The following is a 15,730-nucleotide window of genomic DNA, read 5'->3' on the forward strand; positions in this document are numbered from 1 at the left end:
TTAAAATCATCCAGGGTTGTGGCATTACTGTAGTATCACTAATTAGACCTTTAAAATCATCCAGGGTTGTGGTATTACTGTAGTATCACTAATTAGACCTTTAAAATCATCCAGGGTTGTGGCATTACTGTAGTATCACTAATTAGACCTTTAAAATCATCCAAGGTTGTGGCATTACTGTAGTATCACTAATTAGACCTTTAAAATCATCCAGGGTTGTGGCATTACTGTAGTATCACTAATTAGACCTTTAAAATCATCCAGGGTTGTGGCATTACTGTAGTATCACTAATTAGACCTTTATTGTATTTTAATTTACTTTCTAAAGTTGTTTTACTTCTAATAATGTAATTGTAATAATTTAATGTTTTTTATACATGTACGTACTGCGCCTATGGACAATCATTGATTGGATATATGCTGCTTTATAAATGCTTTTATTATTATTGTAATAATAATTATTTTCGTCTTTGAAGCACTGTTCGTGTACAAGGATAGAAATAAATCAAATAATTTTAGAAATTAAAATCCCAATTCCATTTTGTTTGTAGTTCTTATATTATTTTTTTGTATTTGTGTTTAGCTGTCATGACCTCACCGGGTGGAATTTGTATGAGATGATATTTTTACTGATCAAGCAAGCTCCTAAACGTGGTGACGTACCTGAAGACATTTATGCCTCATCCATTGCGTGTGCACATTATGCTATAATGTGGTATGTTAATAAGCTAGAAGACAAGAACCCCGACCAAGTAAGTCCAACATATTTAGTGTGAACTTAATTAATTTTTACATTGTTTCAAGATATGGAACTACTACAATATATAATATCGTTATTGTCCTAGCTTTCATGCAGGAAGACCACTCATTATTTTTATGTGAATTGTTCCTTTTTATTGTTTGAATGTTTGCCTGGCGAAATCAAATGGTGATATCAAGTTTACGGTACATCACATATATTTAGTTCTAAGAGAAACTCAACTGTTCTTTTCAACAATTGTTCCTTTATATTGTGCTTAATGTATGACAGATGATAAAATCATAATATTTATGATTTTTTTCAGGATGAGATCAACCGACTCAAGAAGCGGGTTACTGAACTGATACACTTCTGCGCTATTCTTCTTATTGATCGAAATGAGACCATTAAACAGGAGGCTTTCACCACCATTGGTGACCTTCTGGTTGTATTTAGTAAGCAGCTAGGCTCTGATCTAACTTATAGCTCATTGATCTATGTGGCCAATGAAAACCTTCAACTTAGGATTGCAGATTTCATACAGGAAGAGGTATTTGTAGAAGAAGATGATGATGGTAAGCTCTTAAGCATTGTCAACACTATGTGATGTACCCATATATGGACATGATGATGTCATATTGCTACCATATTTGGGAATATCACTACCATATTTGGCACATTACTTTTTTTGTCAAACTAGTTTGATAGTGTAGACAGAGCTTAAGATATACAAATTTATTTATTTACTTTAACAACATTAAAAACATCACATGAGTGTGCAAGGGAGTGGCAAGAGGTCGGAGGTCACCATACACAAACACTAAAGCATACTAACAAAAACATGAATCAATATATATATAATTTTAAAATTTTACCCCACAATATCTATGCTATTTTTACATGTGGATTGATGGTTGTAATCTGAATTTGTATTTTACCTGTTGTATTGTTTATGTTTCAAACTTTAAAGTGGCGGAAATTATCGCTGTTGGTTTTTTTATTTATTTCCACAAGATTTTATGAAGGTATAAAACATGTAACAATAAAATTAAAATAAATATAATGAATAAAATATTACTTTCAGATGATGATGACGAAGGTGATGATTCACACAAGATTGAAGTTCTTCATAAACGTAGAAACCTTCTGGCTTCATTCTGTAAACTCATCGTGTTCAATATCATTGACATGCGAAATGCTGCTGGCATATTTAAACACTACATGAAGGTGTGTACTGTATTGTTTTATATAAACGTAGAAACCTTCTGGCTTCATTCTGTAAACTCATCGTGTTCAATATCATTGACATGCGAAATGCTGCTGGCATATTTAAACACTATATGAAGATGTGTTGCATCAGTATTGTTTTTATTCTCACTCAGACCTTCGGCTAAAGACCCTCTTTTTTACAGAATTTCATTTAGCTTTTAACTTCATAAAACATTCTCAGTTTTTTTAATAGCTCTTTTAAAAAAGAAAATGTTATTTGCTTATGTATTATGTAAGATGTAATGAAGTGTTTTATATCTAATTTCAGTATTATAATGATTATGGTGACATCATTAAATTAACATTGGCCAAATCAAGAGAAATCAACAAAATAAGCTGTGCAAAAACACTAGGACTTAGTCTCAGTCAGGTAATATTTATTTGTTATTGTCTGTTTAAACACTAATATGTACCATGAATATTCAAACTATTTACTGTACTATTTTTTTACAAAGTTTTGTTTTTCCTATTTAATTTGATATTAATTATTTATCAGTTATTTCTTGAAATGAGAGAAATGGAATACGGTCAGGAAGGTAAAGCTGTAAACCAGATGAATGCTATCAAAGAACTGGCACGAAGATTCTCTCTCACATTTGGACTTGATCAGATCAAGACAAGAGATGCTGTAGCGGCCTTGCACAAGTAAGTATCAACTCATTAAGTTACTTAGTTAAGTTCCAGTATTTGATTATTTGAAGAGTCTCTCTACAGGTAACTTTATCGTTTTTGCCAAAATCAATCAGATTCATCACCATCAATATTTGACTATCTGAAATTTTGTTTGCTTTTTTTTATAGAGAGGGTATAATGTTCAGTTTAACTCCTCTAGAGGACCGCCAAAATCCAGGAGGACCACCCCCTAATATTGGATACCTGGACGTTCTCAGTGAATTTACAACCAAGCTTATGAAGCTGGATAAAAAGACGGTGTATGTATAGTAACATCTTGTTTTTATTCAATTTACTATTATTACAAAATATTAGAAACAGTGGATCTTAAAGTTTATTTATTTCATTATTTCGGCAGACTGGTCTACCTTGACCGCCAGCTCCGTCCAGAAATGTTAGAAAACACAGGTGATGAATGGTCAGCATTGAGAGCATACCGAAATAGCTTGATGCAGGGTGGGGATACTAGTTCTGATGTAAGTCGTCCACCACGCCCTCCTAAGCGCCCAAAACCTGGTATCAAAAGAAAGATGGCGTTGTCTGGTGGTAAGTCTTGTTAATTTGCTGTCTTTAAATAAGTCAAAGTTGATTTTGTTACAAATGCACTACACACATCTCACTTAAGAACTCATTCCTATAACCTTTGTTAATTTGCTGTTAGTGGTCACTTAGTGTAACAACTTATGTTTTTAGTGACTGATGATGCGGAAAGTCGATGGGTTTCAAAAGAGGACCAGCCTCATGCAACACGTAGTGGATGGAAGCGCAGGAGAACAACAGATGAGGACATTAGTCAAGGGTAAGCATAACATTTATAATAATTGAACACGAGTTGATGAAACTAATAGAAAGATAAAAGGTAGAGATAAAGGTCCCATATTCAATTCTGAACATAGGGTAATGAGCTCATATTACTAAGGCTCAGAATTATGTGGTAGGGTGGCCAGTTCTTGTCCACGCTGCCTTAGTATTTTTTTAAAAGAGCAATGAATTCAGATTCAATTTTGCCAATTAAAATGGAAATAATATGAGTACATTTTTTAAATTGTAAAATGTATATTAATAAAATTATTACTACTGTCTATTGTACAATATTTATATTCTTTAAACCAATCAATATATTAAAAACAGACATGAATAAAGGGATAAAAGCAACATGTAAGAACATCAAAAATACGATAAACATTACTTTATACAGGATCTAATAATAGTGTACATTATATATACTGTATTGTAAAACAGGACTAGCATGAGTGATGAAGCCACAACCAACTCCTCATCTCAATTGTCATGGATTAGACCTAAAAAGACACAAGTGAAAGCTAGACTTAGCTATAGTACTAGGACCAGTAGCAGCTTTGGGTACTTAGTGGTTAAATGTTACTTTAACAATGTTTTCTCTTTAGCTAGACATAGCTATAGTACTAGGACCAGTAGCAGCTTTGGGTACTTAGTGGTTAAATGTTACTTTAACAATGTTTTCTCTTTTGTATTTTCCAATAATTTGTTATGGAACATTTTTTTTCAACAGTTGAATTTGTTGGTTGTTTACATTTAATATTCTGTTACAATAAATTGTTTTAGTTTAATCCTTTTTAAGTTTACAACATTTTGTTTACATTTAATTGTACAACTTACCTGTTTGCATTCTGCATCATAAAACTCCGATAAGTCCATTTTATGTGAGTGAGTGTTTTTTGTTGATTTTGTCTAGATTTGGAAGTTTTTTAGGTTTGGATTGCAGATTAGTTTTCCACAACCACCTTGAGTACTTTGATGCATATTTGCGCTTAACAAATATTATTATTATTATCTAGCTGTTATCAGAATGTTGTTGTCTTCTTGCACAATACAGTACTCCAGATATTTCTTTTAATTCTTCAGTTTTATTGTTAACCAATATTTATAAAACATTTATTTATCATTGTTTGATTGGTTAAGTTGTGTTTTTACTAATTTAATTTATTAATAACTGTTTTTGAAACCTAATATTCTTATTTTTCTTTGGATAAGTTTCTAAATTGACTGTATGTTATATTTGCAGAAAACAACAACATCAACAAGAAGAAGAGAGTGAGGAAGAAAGTAATGATGAAGAGGAAGAATTCCAAGAAGGTCAAGCCATCCGAGTATTGGTTAGTGGTCACATATATTAATGAATTTCTAATACTGTAATCATTATATACTTTAGTTACTGAGTACTGTAGATATTAAATAAATCACAAAGTCCTGGGTTTAAGTCCTGTCATGTCAGAATTTTTTCTAATGACAAATTACAACTCTACTTCCAAAGACTTGTAATAAGACTTCGTTTATGTAGAGCATCTTGTGTATATGTTTGTTTTGTGAACAGGATTGTCACCTTTAAGAAGGATAGTGAATGAATTCGCTCATTGTTATCCTTGGCAATTTGCTTAAATATATATAAAAAAAAAATAATAACAAATATTGATTGATAATTAGAATTGGTTTTCCAATCCTCAGAGTGTTAAATACTGACCTAGTGCTGTTAAAATTCCAAAATAACTTAAAAACAAACATAATGGCACTATTTGTTAACTTGATAGTTGCTTTTAGATAGCAATTTATAATAATCTTTTCAACAGGCACCACAAGCTAGAAGCACACCAAAATCTCCAGTTGTTGTTAGTAGCCATTATAAGTATTCCAAATGCAGGAGCCAGAGTAGATCAGGCCAGGTAGACCCTGTTAGCCTGTCTGACTTTGCCCAAGTAATTGAGGCTAGAGACAGCCAGGCTATAGCAGATAGGCTCAATAAGTTTAGAATAGATGAACACAGTCAGGCTAGTAGTAGTGGTTCCAGAAGCACAGACTCAGATTTCCAGCCTTTGCAGAAACGTATCAAACATACATCAAGGCAACTTAGGGGAAATCTTAGAAGAAGTAAAAGAAGCATTCTGCCTGAGGCTTTCCCGGAGGATACACCATTTATTGAAGAAGATACTGACCCCAGTCAGTAGTCAGGTAGCTAGGAGGATAGCTATAATTATGTTATTACTAACAATGTTTTATTAGCTAGGAGGATAGCTATAATTATGTTATTACTAACAATGTTTTATTAGCTAGGAGGATAGCTATAATTATGTTATTACTAACAATGTTTTATTAGCTAGGAGGATAGCTATAATTATGTTATATACTGACAATGTTTTATTAGCTAGGAAGATAGCTATAATTATGTTATTACTAACAATGTTTTATTAGCTAGGAAGATAGCTATAATTATGTTATTACTAACAATGTTTTACCAAAATTATATTTTGTGTTGGTTGGATTAGGAACTGTTGTTGGTTTTTTTTTTGCTATATGAAATGTGACATTATTGATAAATTACTAACTGTATCCTTTTATTAACAATATTAAGAGATTTGATTTATAGTTGTTATATAGTTGTTATGTTACACATGCAATACCTTTTCACAATAATACCATGATCAAGTATAATCCTACTCCAGACCCAATTCAAATCCATTTTTAATTCAATCACACTGAATTTTGTACCTAGGCCCCTGGGCTATACTTGGTCATCCATATAGGGTAATTTTGTACCTAGGCCCCTGGGCTATACTTGGTCATATAGGGTAATTTTGTACCTAGGCCCCTGGGCTATACTTGGTCATATAGGGTAATGTTTTCATTATAGTACTCCTTTGTTTCAGATTTTTACTCTTGTTTTCTTCGCTTCTGTTTTCACATTAATTACCAATCCAATATTTGATAACTTTTTTTTTCTGTTTTGTTTTAGAAGAGTTCTTTTGATTCATTTTAATCTTCTTAAAATAAACACTCTTTTAATTTGTTTGTTACAGGAGGATATGCAGATGGGGTTCTAAACACTGCATTTCAAGAGCTTCTTAATGTATGTCAGAGAGTGGTGTCAACCTCAACTCATACATTCACACACAGTGCAAGTCTTCAGTAAAGTTCTGTTTTTTTATTGAAAACATGTTTATAATACTTTTAGCTTGCTATGAATATATTTGAATTGATCTAACTTTCGTGATAAATCTTTGGCTGTGTAAAAACACGACTACTCTACAGTATCTCTTGATGTTTAGTAGAAGGTGCCATCGTTTTAAACAAAATGACAGCAATTCACTTCATCTGTGTCTGAACACACTCTTAAACTGAAAATGGTTTTCTTGTTGATGTTTCTATGTAAGTTAAGTAAGGCATGCTTGATAATGTTGGTCATTTTTTATACTATTTTCAAGTAATGAATGTACATTATGTGTTTTGTATAGAACTGTTAAACAGCTGTTTTAGCATTTGTTGTAACCCAGTTGTGGGACCTTTTTGATACAGTACCTGTTTATAATCACAGCCTATATTTGGCATTCACAAAGACCAGTGTATAGTTAATGTATAATTAGATAGTTGATTGTTTCCAGCTCTTGTAGTAATTATTATAGAAAAAAAATTGTAAAGTAAGTAAGCTGTTTAAATTATGGAAATGCACGGCTGCCTACAGAAGAAAAAAATTAAATTTTTTATAAGCTGCTTTAAGTTGTTTACAATTTTGCAAGTTCGTATTTTAAAAATTCTTGATAGATTTCACCTTTTTCTTAAGGTATTTTTAACAGTATTATTCCTCTGCTCTAAAGAAATGTCTGATAGAGTTAAGAATAGTAATCCACCTGTTATTTTAATTTGCTCCTATTTGTAACTGTACATGTTTTATGTAATGATTTCCAATGTTGTATAATAGAAATAAACTTTATAAAAGTAATTTATTTTGCATCTCAATTTACCAATCGTTTAATACTATAATAATGCTAATGTACTTTTGCACCTACAGAGATTCTCTTATTCAGGTTTCAACCACTGATCAGCATTGCTGTGACTGTGGCCTACAGTATTCAGTATATTTTTTGGCTTATGAAGAAATGTAGAAAGATACCAGAATGTCAAAATGTTTGTACATAAATCTCATAAGTAAACCTTGTCAGACCCGTGTGAAAATTTGTCGTTTAACTTTGCCGATTCCTTGATGAGACGCTTTTTCTTTGCATCATCAAAACGATTAACTTGTAGATCGACTTCACGATTAAATGGTCTACGTTCATTAGCTTTCCCTTCTTCTTCCTTAAATAATAAGAAATTTAGTTAATTCATATTGTGCTCAATTGAGGGAGTTGAGCTAAATTTACTGAACATTAGTATGTAATGCAATGGTATGAGAGCATATGTAATGTAAACCAACCTGTTTGCGTTTAAGGTCTTTTTGGTGCATATCAACAAGAGATACACCTCTCTTTTGTGAATTGTATGATGAGATTCTGTCCTCAATTTCTAGATCCCTGTTTGATTTCTCTTTTAATTTCTCTTTTGCATCTTGTTTTGTTGTAGAATCAGGATGTGCCCTAGAAGCAGCCTTGTTTTGTACTTCCTGTAGGTCAAAGTTCATAATTTATTAAAACAACCCACTCAAAGAATAAAAGAAAAAAATATCTGGTCCGGAACGGAACCTATTAGTTTTTACTTACTATCTTTCTGCGCTCACGGTCTGCTGGAGTCTCAGTCCAGCCGGATCTATCTTGTTTAGAGGGCGCTGCCTTTTTTCTGAATGTACGTGGTCCAAGACCAAAGTTCTTTCCATAGTCTGGAAGTTCCATCATCCATGTTTCTCTTTCAACTTTTTCTTGAATCTAAAATATAAGAAATACTTAATGGTGAGACAGACCTTGAGAAAGGAAACGGTATTTTTTACTACTGTATTTATTAGGACTAAGGGTCATATAACAATTTAGGTTCATCATGTCTTGTATTGTATTTTATTAGGTTCTACAATATGCAGTGGTTTAGTGTCAAATTGTAACTGTATTACATTCCACATTGTCTGTGTTATGCGCGATTTGAACGATTTGCGCAATTTGAAATTGCGCAAAAAAATCCTTGCGCAATTTGAAATTGCGCAAAGAATTCTTGCGCAATTTAAAATTGCGCAAGGATTTTTTTGCGCAATCAACTTGCGCAATTTCAAATTGCGCAAGAAAATCTTTGCGCAATTTTAAATTGCGCTGCACAATTTGTAAATTGCGCAAGATAGTTCTTGCGCAATATGACACCTTTGCGCAATTTGAAAACGAACTGTAAATTTTCCCATACATGGCTAGGCTAGGCCTAGGCAGAGGAGTTTAAAATGTAGTATTTTATTATATAAATAAGACCATTTCAATGAAGATAATGTTTAATACTCACTTTTTAAGTTTTTAATATTAGTTTAAGCTAGGCCATGTAACCTAGTCAGTATCAGTAGTCCAGACCCTAGCTAGGCTAGAGTAGTAGGCTATAGCCGGCCGCCCGCGCCGCGCCCGCCTGGTGGAACACCACCGCTTCATTTTCCTTCGTCGGTTCTTCGACGGTATGCTAACTTATAACAATATTTGCACTACTAAAATAAGGAAATGCGATATTTATCTTTAATTTTGAATCATTCTTAGAAATTACTATAAAAATATGGGTGTGCATGATTTCACAATCTGTCGAAAAACCTTGCGCAATTTGCAGATTACTTGCGCAATTTAATACGTTGCTTGCGCAATTTGAAACACATGTTTCAATTCAAATTGCGCAAGGATTTTTTTTGCGCAATTTCAAATTGCGCAAATCGTTCAAATCGCGCATAACATCTGCATGTCAATAAGTCATGCACACTTACATTTCCAGTCAATTTATTTTTCATGGCTTCTGCTCGTGCTTCGATATCACTGGCAACAGAGCTCCTGCTGACCTCCAGACCTGTAGCTGGCATTGGGCCAATAATGTCTTCATCATCCTCACCACTATCTTCACTGTCTGCATTAGTAGTTGCTATAAATCCAGGTGGAAGAGCAGGACCATATGACATATCACTAGATGGCACAGTATTAACAGGTTCTGATGTTTTTATAATTGATGTAGAAGACGTGATTTCATCCTGCCGTGTACCTTCAATTTCATTGGGAGTTGATTTTCTTATGACATCTGGCAAGACTGGTCCAATAGTGTCTTCATCATTAGTGTTGTCATCCTCAAATCTTTCGGGTGAATCTACCAAGGATGAAAACAAATTCTTAATTGGTGTGACATTAACAGATGAGGAATGGGCAAAAACAAGCACAGGTATATAGTGTATTTGTAGTAGGACTAGGGCTAGGCCTAACTAGCTAAAACAGCTGCTATATTCAGACTGAATAAATAATAATAACCCGTACTTCTTTGCTAGGCTTCCCAGCTACTAGGGGAGCTACTAATAACAGTACATAGCATAAGCCTACTTACTAACTAGCTAGGCGCGGCGCCGGCTTGCTTCATAGTAATATTATTATTTACCATTACAGACACCACCACCGAAACCAGGTGGTAGTGAAGGCCCGATTATTTGTTCCGACATTATTCTTAAACACTATTTCTAATTACAAAGTAATTATTTTAGTAGATTCTATATAATATAAATAGATGACCGACTTCGACTTTCTTTTGTTTACGTTTTTTTCGTACTTCTGCCCTCTAGAGTTCTCAATCTGCACAGCCATTCCATTTTACAACTATTGTTAATAGAGAATTATTTTGATTAATTTTTTTATTTATGACAATAAACGATGTTTATCTGGCCTGATTTGTATTTCCACTAAAATTTAACACTGTACCAATGACTGAGATTATAATAATAATTATTATATTACCGTCCGCTCCCAATACCGTGCTTCTTACTGTATTTTAATAATATCCCTTGTAACAAATGGTTTCGTCTATATTTAATACCGATCCTCATGGCCCGTTCGTCGTTTGGTCGATGCCACTCTGGATGCCGGTTTGCAGCACACAATCTCTATATTCACGAAACGAAGCATATCACACAGCAGATCCTTTACCACCTGGATTACTGAGCCGTCCTGTCCCAAATCTCCAGTATTTAAACCGATCAACATGTTCAAAAGTATTCAGTTTGCAAAAAACGCCATATTCACATTTCCTAAACAGACGGTGTTGATACCAGTCGGTCAGAAACGGGTATGTTTTCAGACTGTGTTTATGTAGGCCGCACATCGCGAAGGGTGTGCTGTGTATTGAGACTAGATAGACAGTAAGATCAGTGAGTGGATTAACTTTTAGTCTCCATCCAGGGAGTTGTTTACAACTCGCCCTGGTCCATCCATCCAGGCAATGTTTATATATAGTGACTCATTTGAGTCAGCAGTAAAATAGGTGTTTTTATGGCAATTTTATTTAAATCACATTTAAGTTAGTAAATAGTAAGTAATAGAAAATATCAATAAAAGATCTTGATTTTTGTTTATATTTTTGTAAATCAATTTAGGTCTAGCACTGCAGCTGCCTCTATTGTCATTGTATTGTCTATATAATAATTAGTATACTAATTATTAGGCCTCTATGATAACATACTAATAGTATAATATAATACTATTATAGTAAAAAGTAAATATATTTTTTAAATAAATAATAAAATTATAAAATACGGTTGCTTTAAATACGATACAATAAGAAGATTTTAATTTATGAAAAAGTTAGTACATGATTGATACTGTAGTTAATTTAATATTTCTGGTTGTACTCAATTTCTGATGCATTCAGACTGTAAGGATAAAGTTTCTTTGAGTTCCTGGTACAAAGTGTAGTTGCTGGTACTACAGTCTGTAACCATTATTATTACCATGATTGCATATTATGCCCTCCATTTTCAATAATTTATCAAATATGTACATTTATAAAAACTGATTTAATCAATTTTAATAAATTTTCCCCTTCAGCTTGCTGTTTGTTATGCATCCACAAAAGCTGATGATAAAATTACAAATACCAGGATTGATGATAATCTAGTGCTGCACACGACGTCCTCGTCACAACCGGGGACACCGTTAGTTCTCCTGTACAGTTGGTTGGCTGCTAAACAGCGCCATCTTGATCGATTCTCTAAATTGTATCTTAACAAAGGCTGTGATGTCGTATCTGTTCAAATAAAACCGCTGCAGTTGATACAACCTGCAAGTGGTTCCCAAAAAATTGCGGAAAAGTTGGTAGATTTTGTGCAAGGATCTGAACAAAACCAACGACCACTTCTGGTGCATACCTTTTCAGTTGGAGCATATCTACACAGTGAAACGCTATCAAAGATGTCTGAACACGACACGAAGAACAAGACTGTGATAGTTGACAGGATCAAAGGTCAAGTATTTGACAGTGCAGTTGATTTGGATAAAGTACCGTATGGTACATCGAGGGCGCTTTTCAACAACCGTGTAGCTCAGAATACTGTTGAGGCTATGTTGAATGGTTTCTTCAGAATGACTCACAAACACACAATGTTGCATTATCAGAATGCACAAAAAGTGTTCTACTCTAACCCTGCTTCTACTCCTTTGCTTTTCTTTTATTCTAAAGTTGACCCAGTTGCTCCCGCCAGCACCATCGATAGCTGCATCAACACTCTTAAACATGACCATGGCAAAGAAGTCTACAGTAAAGTCTTTGACAGCTCATCACATGTCAGTCACATGTATAAATATCAAAGCGAATACATTGGAGCTCTAGAATCGTTCCTACACAGGTTAGGCTGCTTCAATGCAGATCAAACAACATCATCATAAAAAACTGGAACTCTCATCATGCTGCTTTGTGATCTTCCAGCTAAAACTATTTTTAATTTCTGCTGTCTTTCTACCTTATCTTTATAACTGTTAAACTATTTTGCATCAAATAATGTCATAAAGTTATATAATTTATAATGTCTTAACTTTCTTTGTTGTCCAACTCTAAACATGAAACCAAAGAGGTTTAGAAAAATAACAGACTAACTAAAACCACATTTATTTTATTAACAATGATTTGTATTCATGGCGTAAAGTGTATTTCTGTTTTTGTTTCTCACTTTCATGTATTTTTCTGAAAACTTAAAAAAAATTAATTTTACTTCAGTCTGAACTTCCATGTTTGAAAACATGTATTTGAGATTCATGTTTAACTTCCACTAATCAGGAACATTATGTGAGATTCATGTCTGTCTTTGTCTTGTTTAATAAGTACAAGCTATGTTCTAAAATATATATTTAAAAATATATATTTATAGTTCAAATAATTAATAAACAAATTATATTTCATTGTCATCAATACTCTAGATTTCAAGAATATATTTTAAATTCAAATATTTATTTAACAAGAGCAAATTGGTGCCTTAGATATTTTATTTTTTTCTTTTTGTCCACCACTGCCATTGTGCTTTCTTGCATGGGCCATGTTTTAAATTTTGACTTTAATTAGAAATACTTTTAGAATCATGTAATAGTCTTTACTAAATCTGTATAAATGCTTATTGTTTGAGTTTTTAATTGTTATACCTTTTAAAATGTATTTTAAATGCTCTTCATTTTTATGATGGACCAGAATATATCACATTAGTGCATAACTACATAGCTTATTCTTTTAAATAGCATACTATAGTATTTAAATAGCATACTATAGTATTTAAATAGTATACTATAGCATACTATAGTATTTAAAGAAATTACAACAACAAAACTGCCAAACATTATTTAGTTATTTTGAATGTTAATGATAAAACCAAATCAAAGTTGTTAGAATTTTTTAAATATAAAACTTCAAATAAATATTTTAAAAATAATGTATAATGTTTTTTTGTGCTTTAATAATGTATTTAAGATTTCTAAATATATTTTTCAGTGAAAAAAATCTTCTATAGGCCTACTGGTCATTGGATACTATTTATGATGCGTACCTCAATGTTCAGGTGCTAGTCTCTGAATTCAGTCTGCATCATAATACTATTTATGATGAGTACCTCAATGTTCAGGTGCTAGTCTCTGAATTCAGTCTGCATCATAATACTATTTATGATGAGTACCTCAATGTTCAGGTGCTAGTCTCTGAATTCAGTCTGCATCATAATACTATTTATGATGGTGAGTACCTCAATGTTCAGGTGCTAGTCTCTGAATTCAGTCTGCATCATAATACTATTTAGATGAGTACCTCAATGTTCAGGTGCTAGTCTCTGAATTCAGTCTGCATCATAATACTATTTATGATGAGTATCTCAATGTTCAGGTGCTAGTCTCTGAATTCAGTCTGCATCATAATACTATTTATGATGAGTACCTCAATGTTCAGGTGCTAGTCTCTGAATTCAGTCTGCATCATAATACTATTTATGATGAGTACCTCAATGTTCAGGTGCTAGTCTCTGAATTCAGTCTGCATCATAATACTATTTATGATGAGTACCTCAATGTTCAGGTGCTAGTCTCTGAATTCAGTCTGCATCATAATACTATTTATGGTGAGTACCTCAATGTTCAGGTGCTAGTCTCTGAATTCAGTCTGCATCATAATACTATTTATGATGAGTACCTCAATGTTCAGGTGCTAGTCTCTGAATTCAGTCTGCATCATAATACTATTTATGATGAGTACCTCAATGTTCAGGTGCTAGTCTCTGAATTCAGTCTGCATCATAATACTATTTATGATGAGTACCTCAATGTTCAGGTGCTAGTCTCTGAATTCAGTCTGCATCATAATACTATTTATGATGAGTACCTCAATGTTCAGGTGCTAGTCTCTGAATTCAGTCTGCATCATAATACTATTTATGATGAGTACCTCAATGTTCAGGTGCTAGTCTCTGAATTCAGTCTGCATCATAATACTATTTATGATGAGTACCTCAATGTTCAGGTGCTAGTCTCTGAATTCAGTCTGCATCATAATACTATTTATGATGAGTACCTCAATGTTCAGGTGCTAGTCTCTGAATTCAGTCTGCATCATAATACTATTTATGATGAGTACCTCAATGTTCAGGTGCTAGTCTCTGAATTCAGTCTGCATCATAATACTATTTATGATGAGTAGGCCTACCTCAATGTTCAGGTGCTAGTCTCTGAATTCAGTCTGCATCATACAGAATAATTACCGTACTGTATATAATTTACACTTATGATACATAAACACTAGTACATAGAATTATTATTTAAATTACCACCAATTGGTCTTACCACCAGACACATGTTTTTGAAATAAAAATATTTTATTATTTCTACAAAGTACGAATCTATTCTTCCACCATTTTTTAATTCATTTTTTAATTGGTTATTTTGTAAACCAGACAATAAAATGATATAAAATAACATTTTTTTTTATATTGTTAATGTTAAATTACACATTTTGTACGATATTGTTGCTAATGTTAAATTACACATTTTCATAGACTTTTCGAGTGTTACTCTGACAATGACTTGTAACATAATGACGCCCTCAACTTCTGCACAGACGATAACAAGTCTTGTTATCTATAACAAAACATTAATACAATTTTAATAACTCTACTCTCCTGATAGTGTTTTATGAATGATGTACTTATTAAGGTGTACAGATGATGATGACTTAATTCATTACGTTACATTAAGGCATTTCGTTATACTGAATTAGATTGACAAGCTTCATATACTTTTGAAAATAATGAAAGGTAGAAACGCTTTAAAAAAAATTAAGGCCGCGCTTTCTTTTATTTAATTCAAACCTCGACGTTTTTAACATTTGGTTATAAATTTAATGCCACGCGCGTTTCATACTTCTTTTGAAATGTACTCAAACTTCGACATTTTTAACGTTTTGTTATCAATTTAATTCCACGCGCGCTTTATACTTCTTTTGAAACTACTTAAACCTCGACGTGTTCAACTTTTTGTTATCAATTTAATGCCACGCGTGCTTACTGCTTTTGAAACGTACTCAAACCTCGACGTTTTTAACATTTTGTTATCAATTTAATGCCACGCGCGCTTCATACTTCTTTTGAAATTTACTCAAACTTCGACATTTTTAACGTTTTGTTATCAATTTAATGCCACGCGCGCTTTATACTTCTTTTGAAACTACTTAAACCTCGACGAGTTCAAATTTTTGGTATGAATTTGATGCCACGCGCGCTTACTGCTTTTGAAACGTACTCAAACCTCGACGTTTTTAACATTTTGTTATCAATTTAATGCCACGCGCGCTTTATACTTC

At 32.9% G+C, this 15,730-nt stretch overlaps 3 protein-coding genes across 7 annotated transcripts in view; 2 read left to right on the forward strand and 1 right to left on the reverse strand.

The window, feature by feature from the left end:
* Positions 1-7,379, forward strand: part of LOC140049473 (cohesin subunit SA-1-like) — a 52,212-nt gene extending 44,833 nt beyond the window's left edge. For 2 of the 5 annotated variants that reach the window (XM_072094365.1, XM_072094364.1), the window contains exons 16-27: positions 584-752; positions 1,065-1,314; positions 1,824-1,966; positions 2,277-2,378; positions 2,505-2,653; positions 2,809-2,940; positions 3,039-3,226; positions 3,374-3,479; positions 3,923-4,042; positions 4,725-4,815; positions 5,287-5,665; positions 6,511-7,378. In XM_072094365.1, coding sequence (XP_071950466.1) covers positions 584-752; positions 1,065-1,314; positions 1,824-1,966; positions 2,277-2,378; positions 2,505-2,653; positions 2,809-2,940; positions 3,039-3,226; positions 3,374-3,479; positions 3,923-4,042; positions 4,725-4,815; positions 5,287-5,661 — 1,825 coding nt within the window. In that variant the 3' untranslated portion in view covers positions 5,662-5,665; positions 6,511-7,378. Of the gene's footprint in view, positions 1-583; positions 753-1,064; positions 1,315-1,823; positions 1,967-2,276; positions 2,379-2,504; positions 2,654-2,808; positions 2,941-3,038; positions 3,227-3,373; positions 3,480-3,922; positions 4,043-4,724; positions 4,816-5,286; positions 5,666-6,510 lie in introns of all 5 variants that reach the window. The other 3 variants (XM_072094367.1, XM_072094366.1, XM_072094368.1) reach the window with 3 other exon arrangements.
* Positions 7,380-7,427: 48 nt separating this feature from the next.
* Positions 7,428-10,355, reverse strand: LOC140049476 (GPALPP motifs-containing protein 1-like). Its single transcript, XM_072094370.1, has 5 exons — positions 10,016-10,355; positions 9,363-9,733; positions 8,188-8,349; positions 7,905-8,090; positions 7,428-7,786 (listed from the first exon to the last, which is right to left on the reverse strand). Exons 1-5 carry the CDS (start codon positions 10,074-10,076, stop codon positions 7,631-7,633), a joined length of 936 nt encoding a protein of 311 aa, XP_071950471.1. The 5' UTR covers positions 10,077-10,355; the 3' UTR covers positions 7,428-7,630.
* Positions 10,356-10,491: 136 nt separating this feature from the next.
* On the forward strand, positions 10,492-13,593 carry LOC140048846 (transmembrane protein 53-A-like). The gene is made up of 2 exons (XM_072093649.1): positions 10,492-10,696; positions 11,455-13,593. The coding sequence occupies exons 1-2, from the start codon at positions 10,613-10,615 to the stop codon at positions 12,289-12,291; spliced, it is 921 nt and encodes a 306-aa protein (XP_071949750.1). The 5' UTR covers positions 10,492-10,612; the 3' UTR covers positions 12,292-13,593.
* The last annotated feature ends 2,137 nt before the right edge of the window (positions 13,594-15,730 follow it).

Source organism: Antedon mediterranea, chromosome 5 (genome assembly GCF_964355755.1).
Source record: "Antedon mediterranea chromosome 5, ecAntMedi1.1, whole genome shotgun sequence".
NCBI lineage: Eukaryota > Metazoa > Echinodermata > Crinoidea > Comatulida > Antedonidae > Antedon > Antedon mediterranea.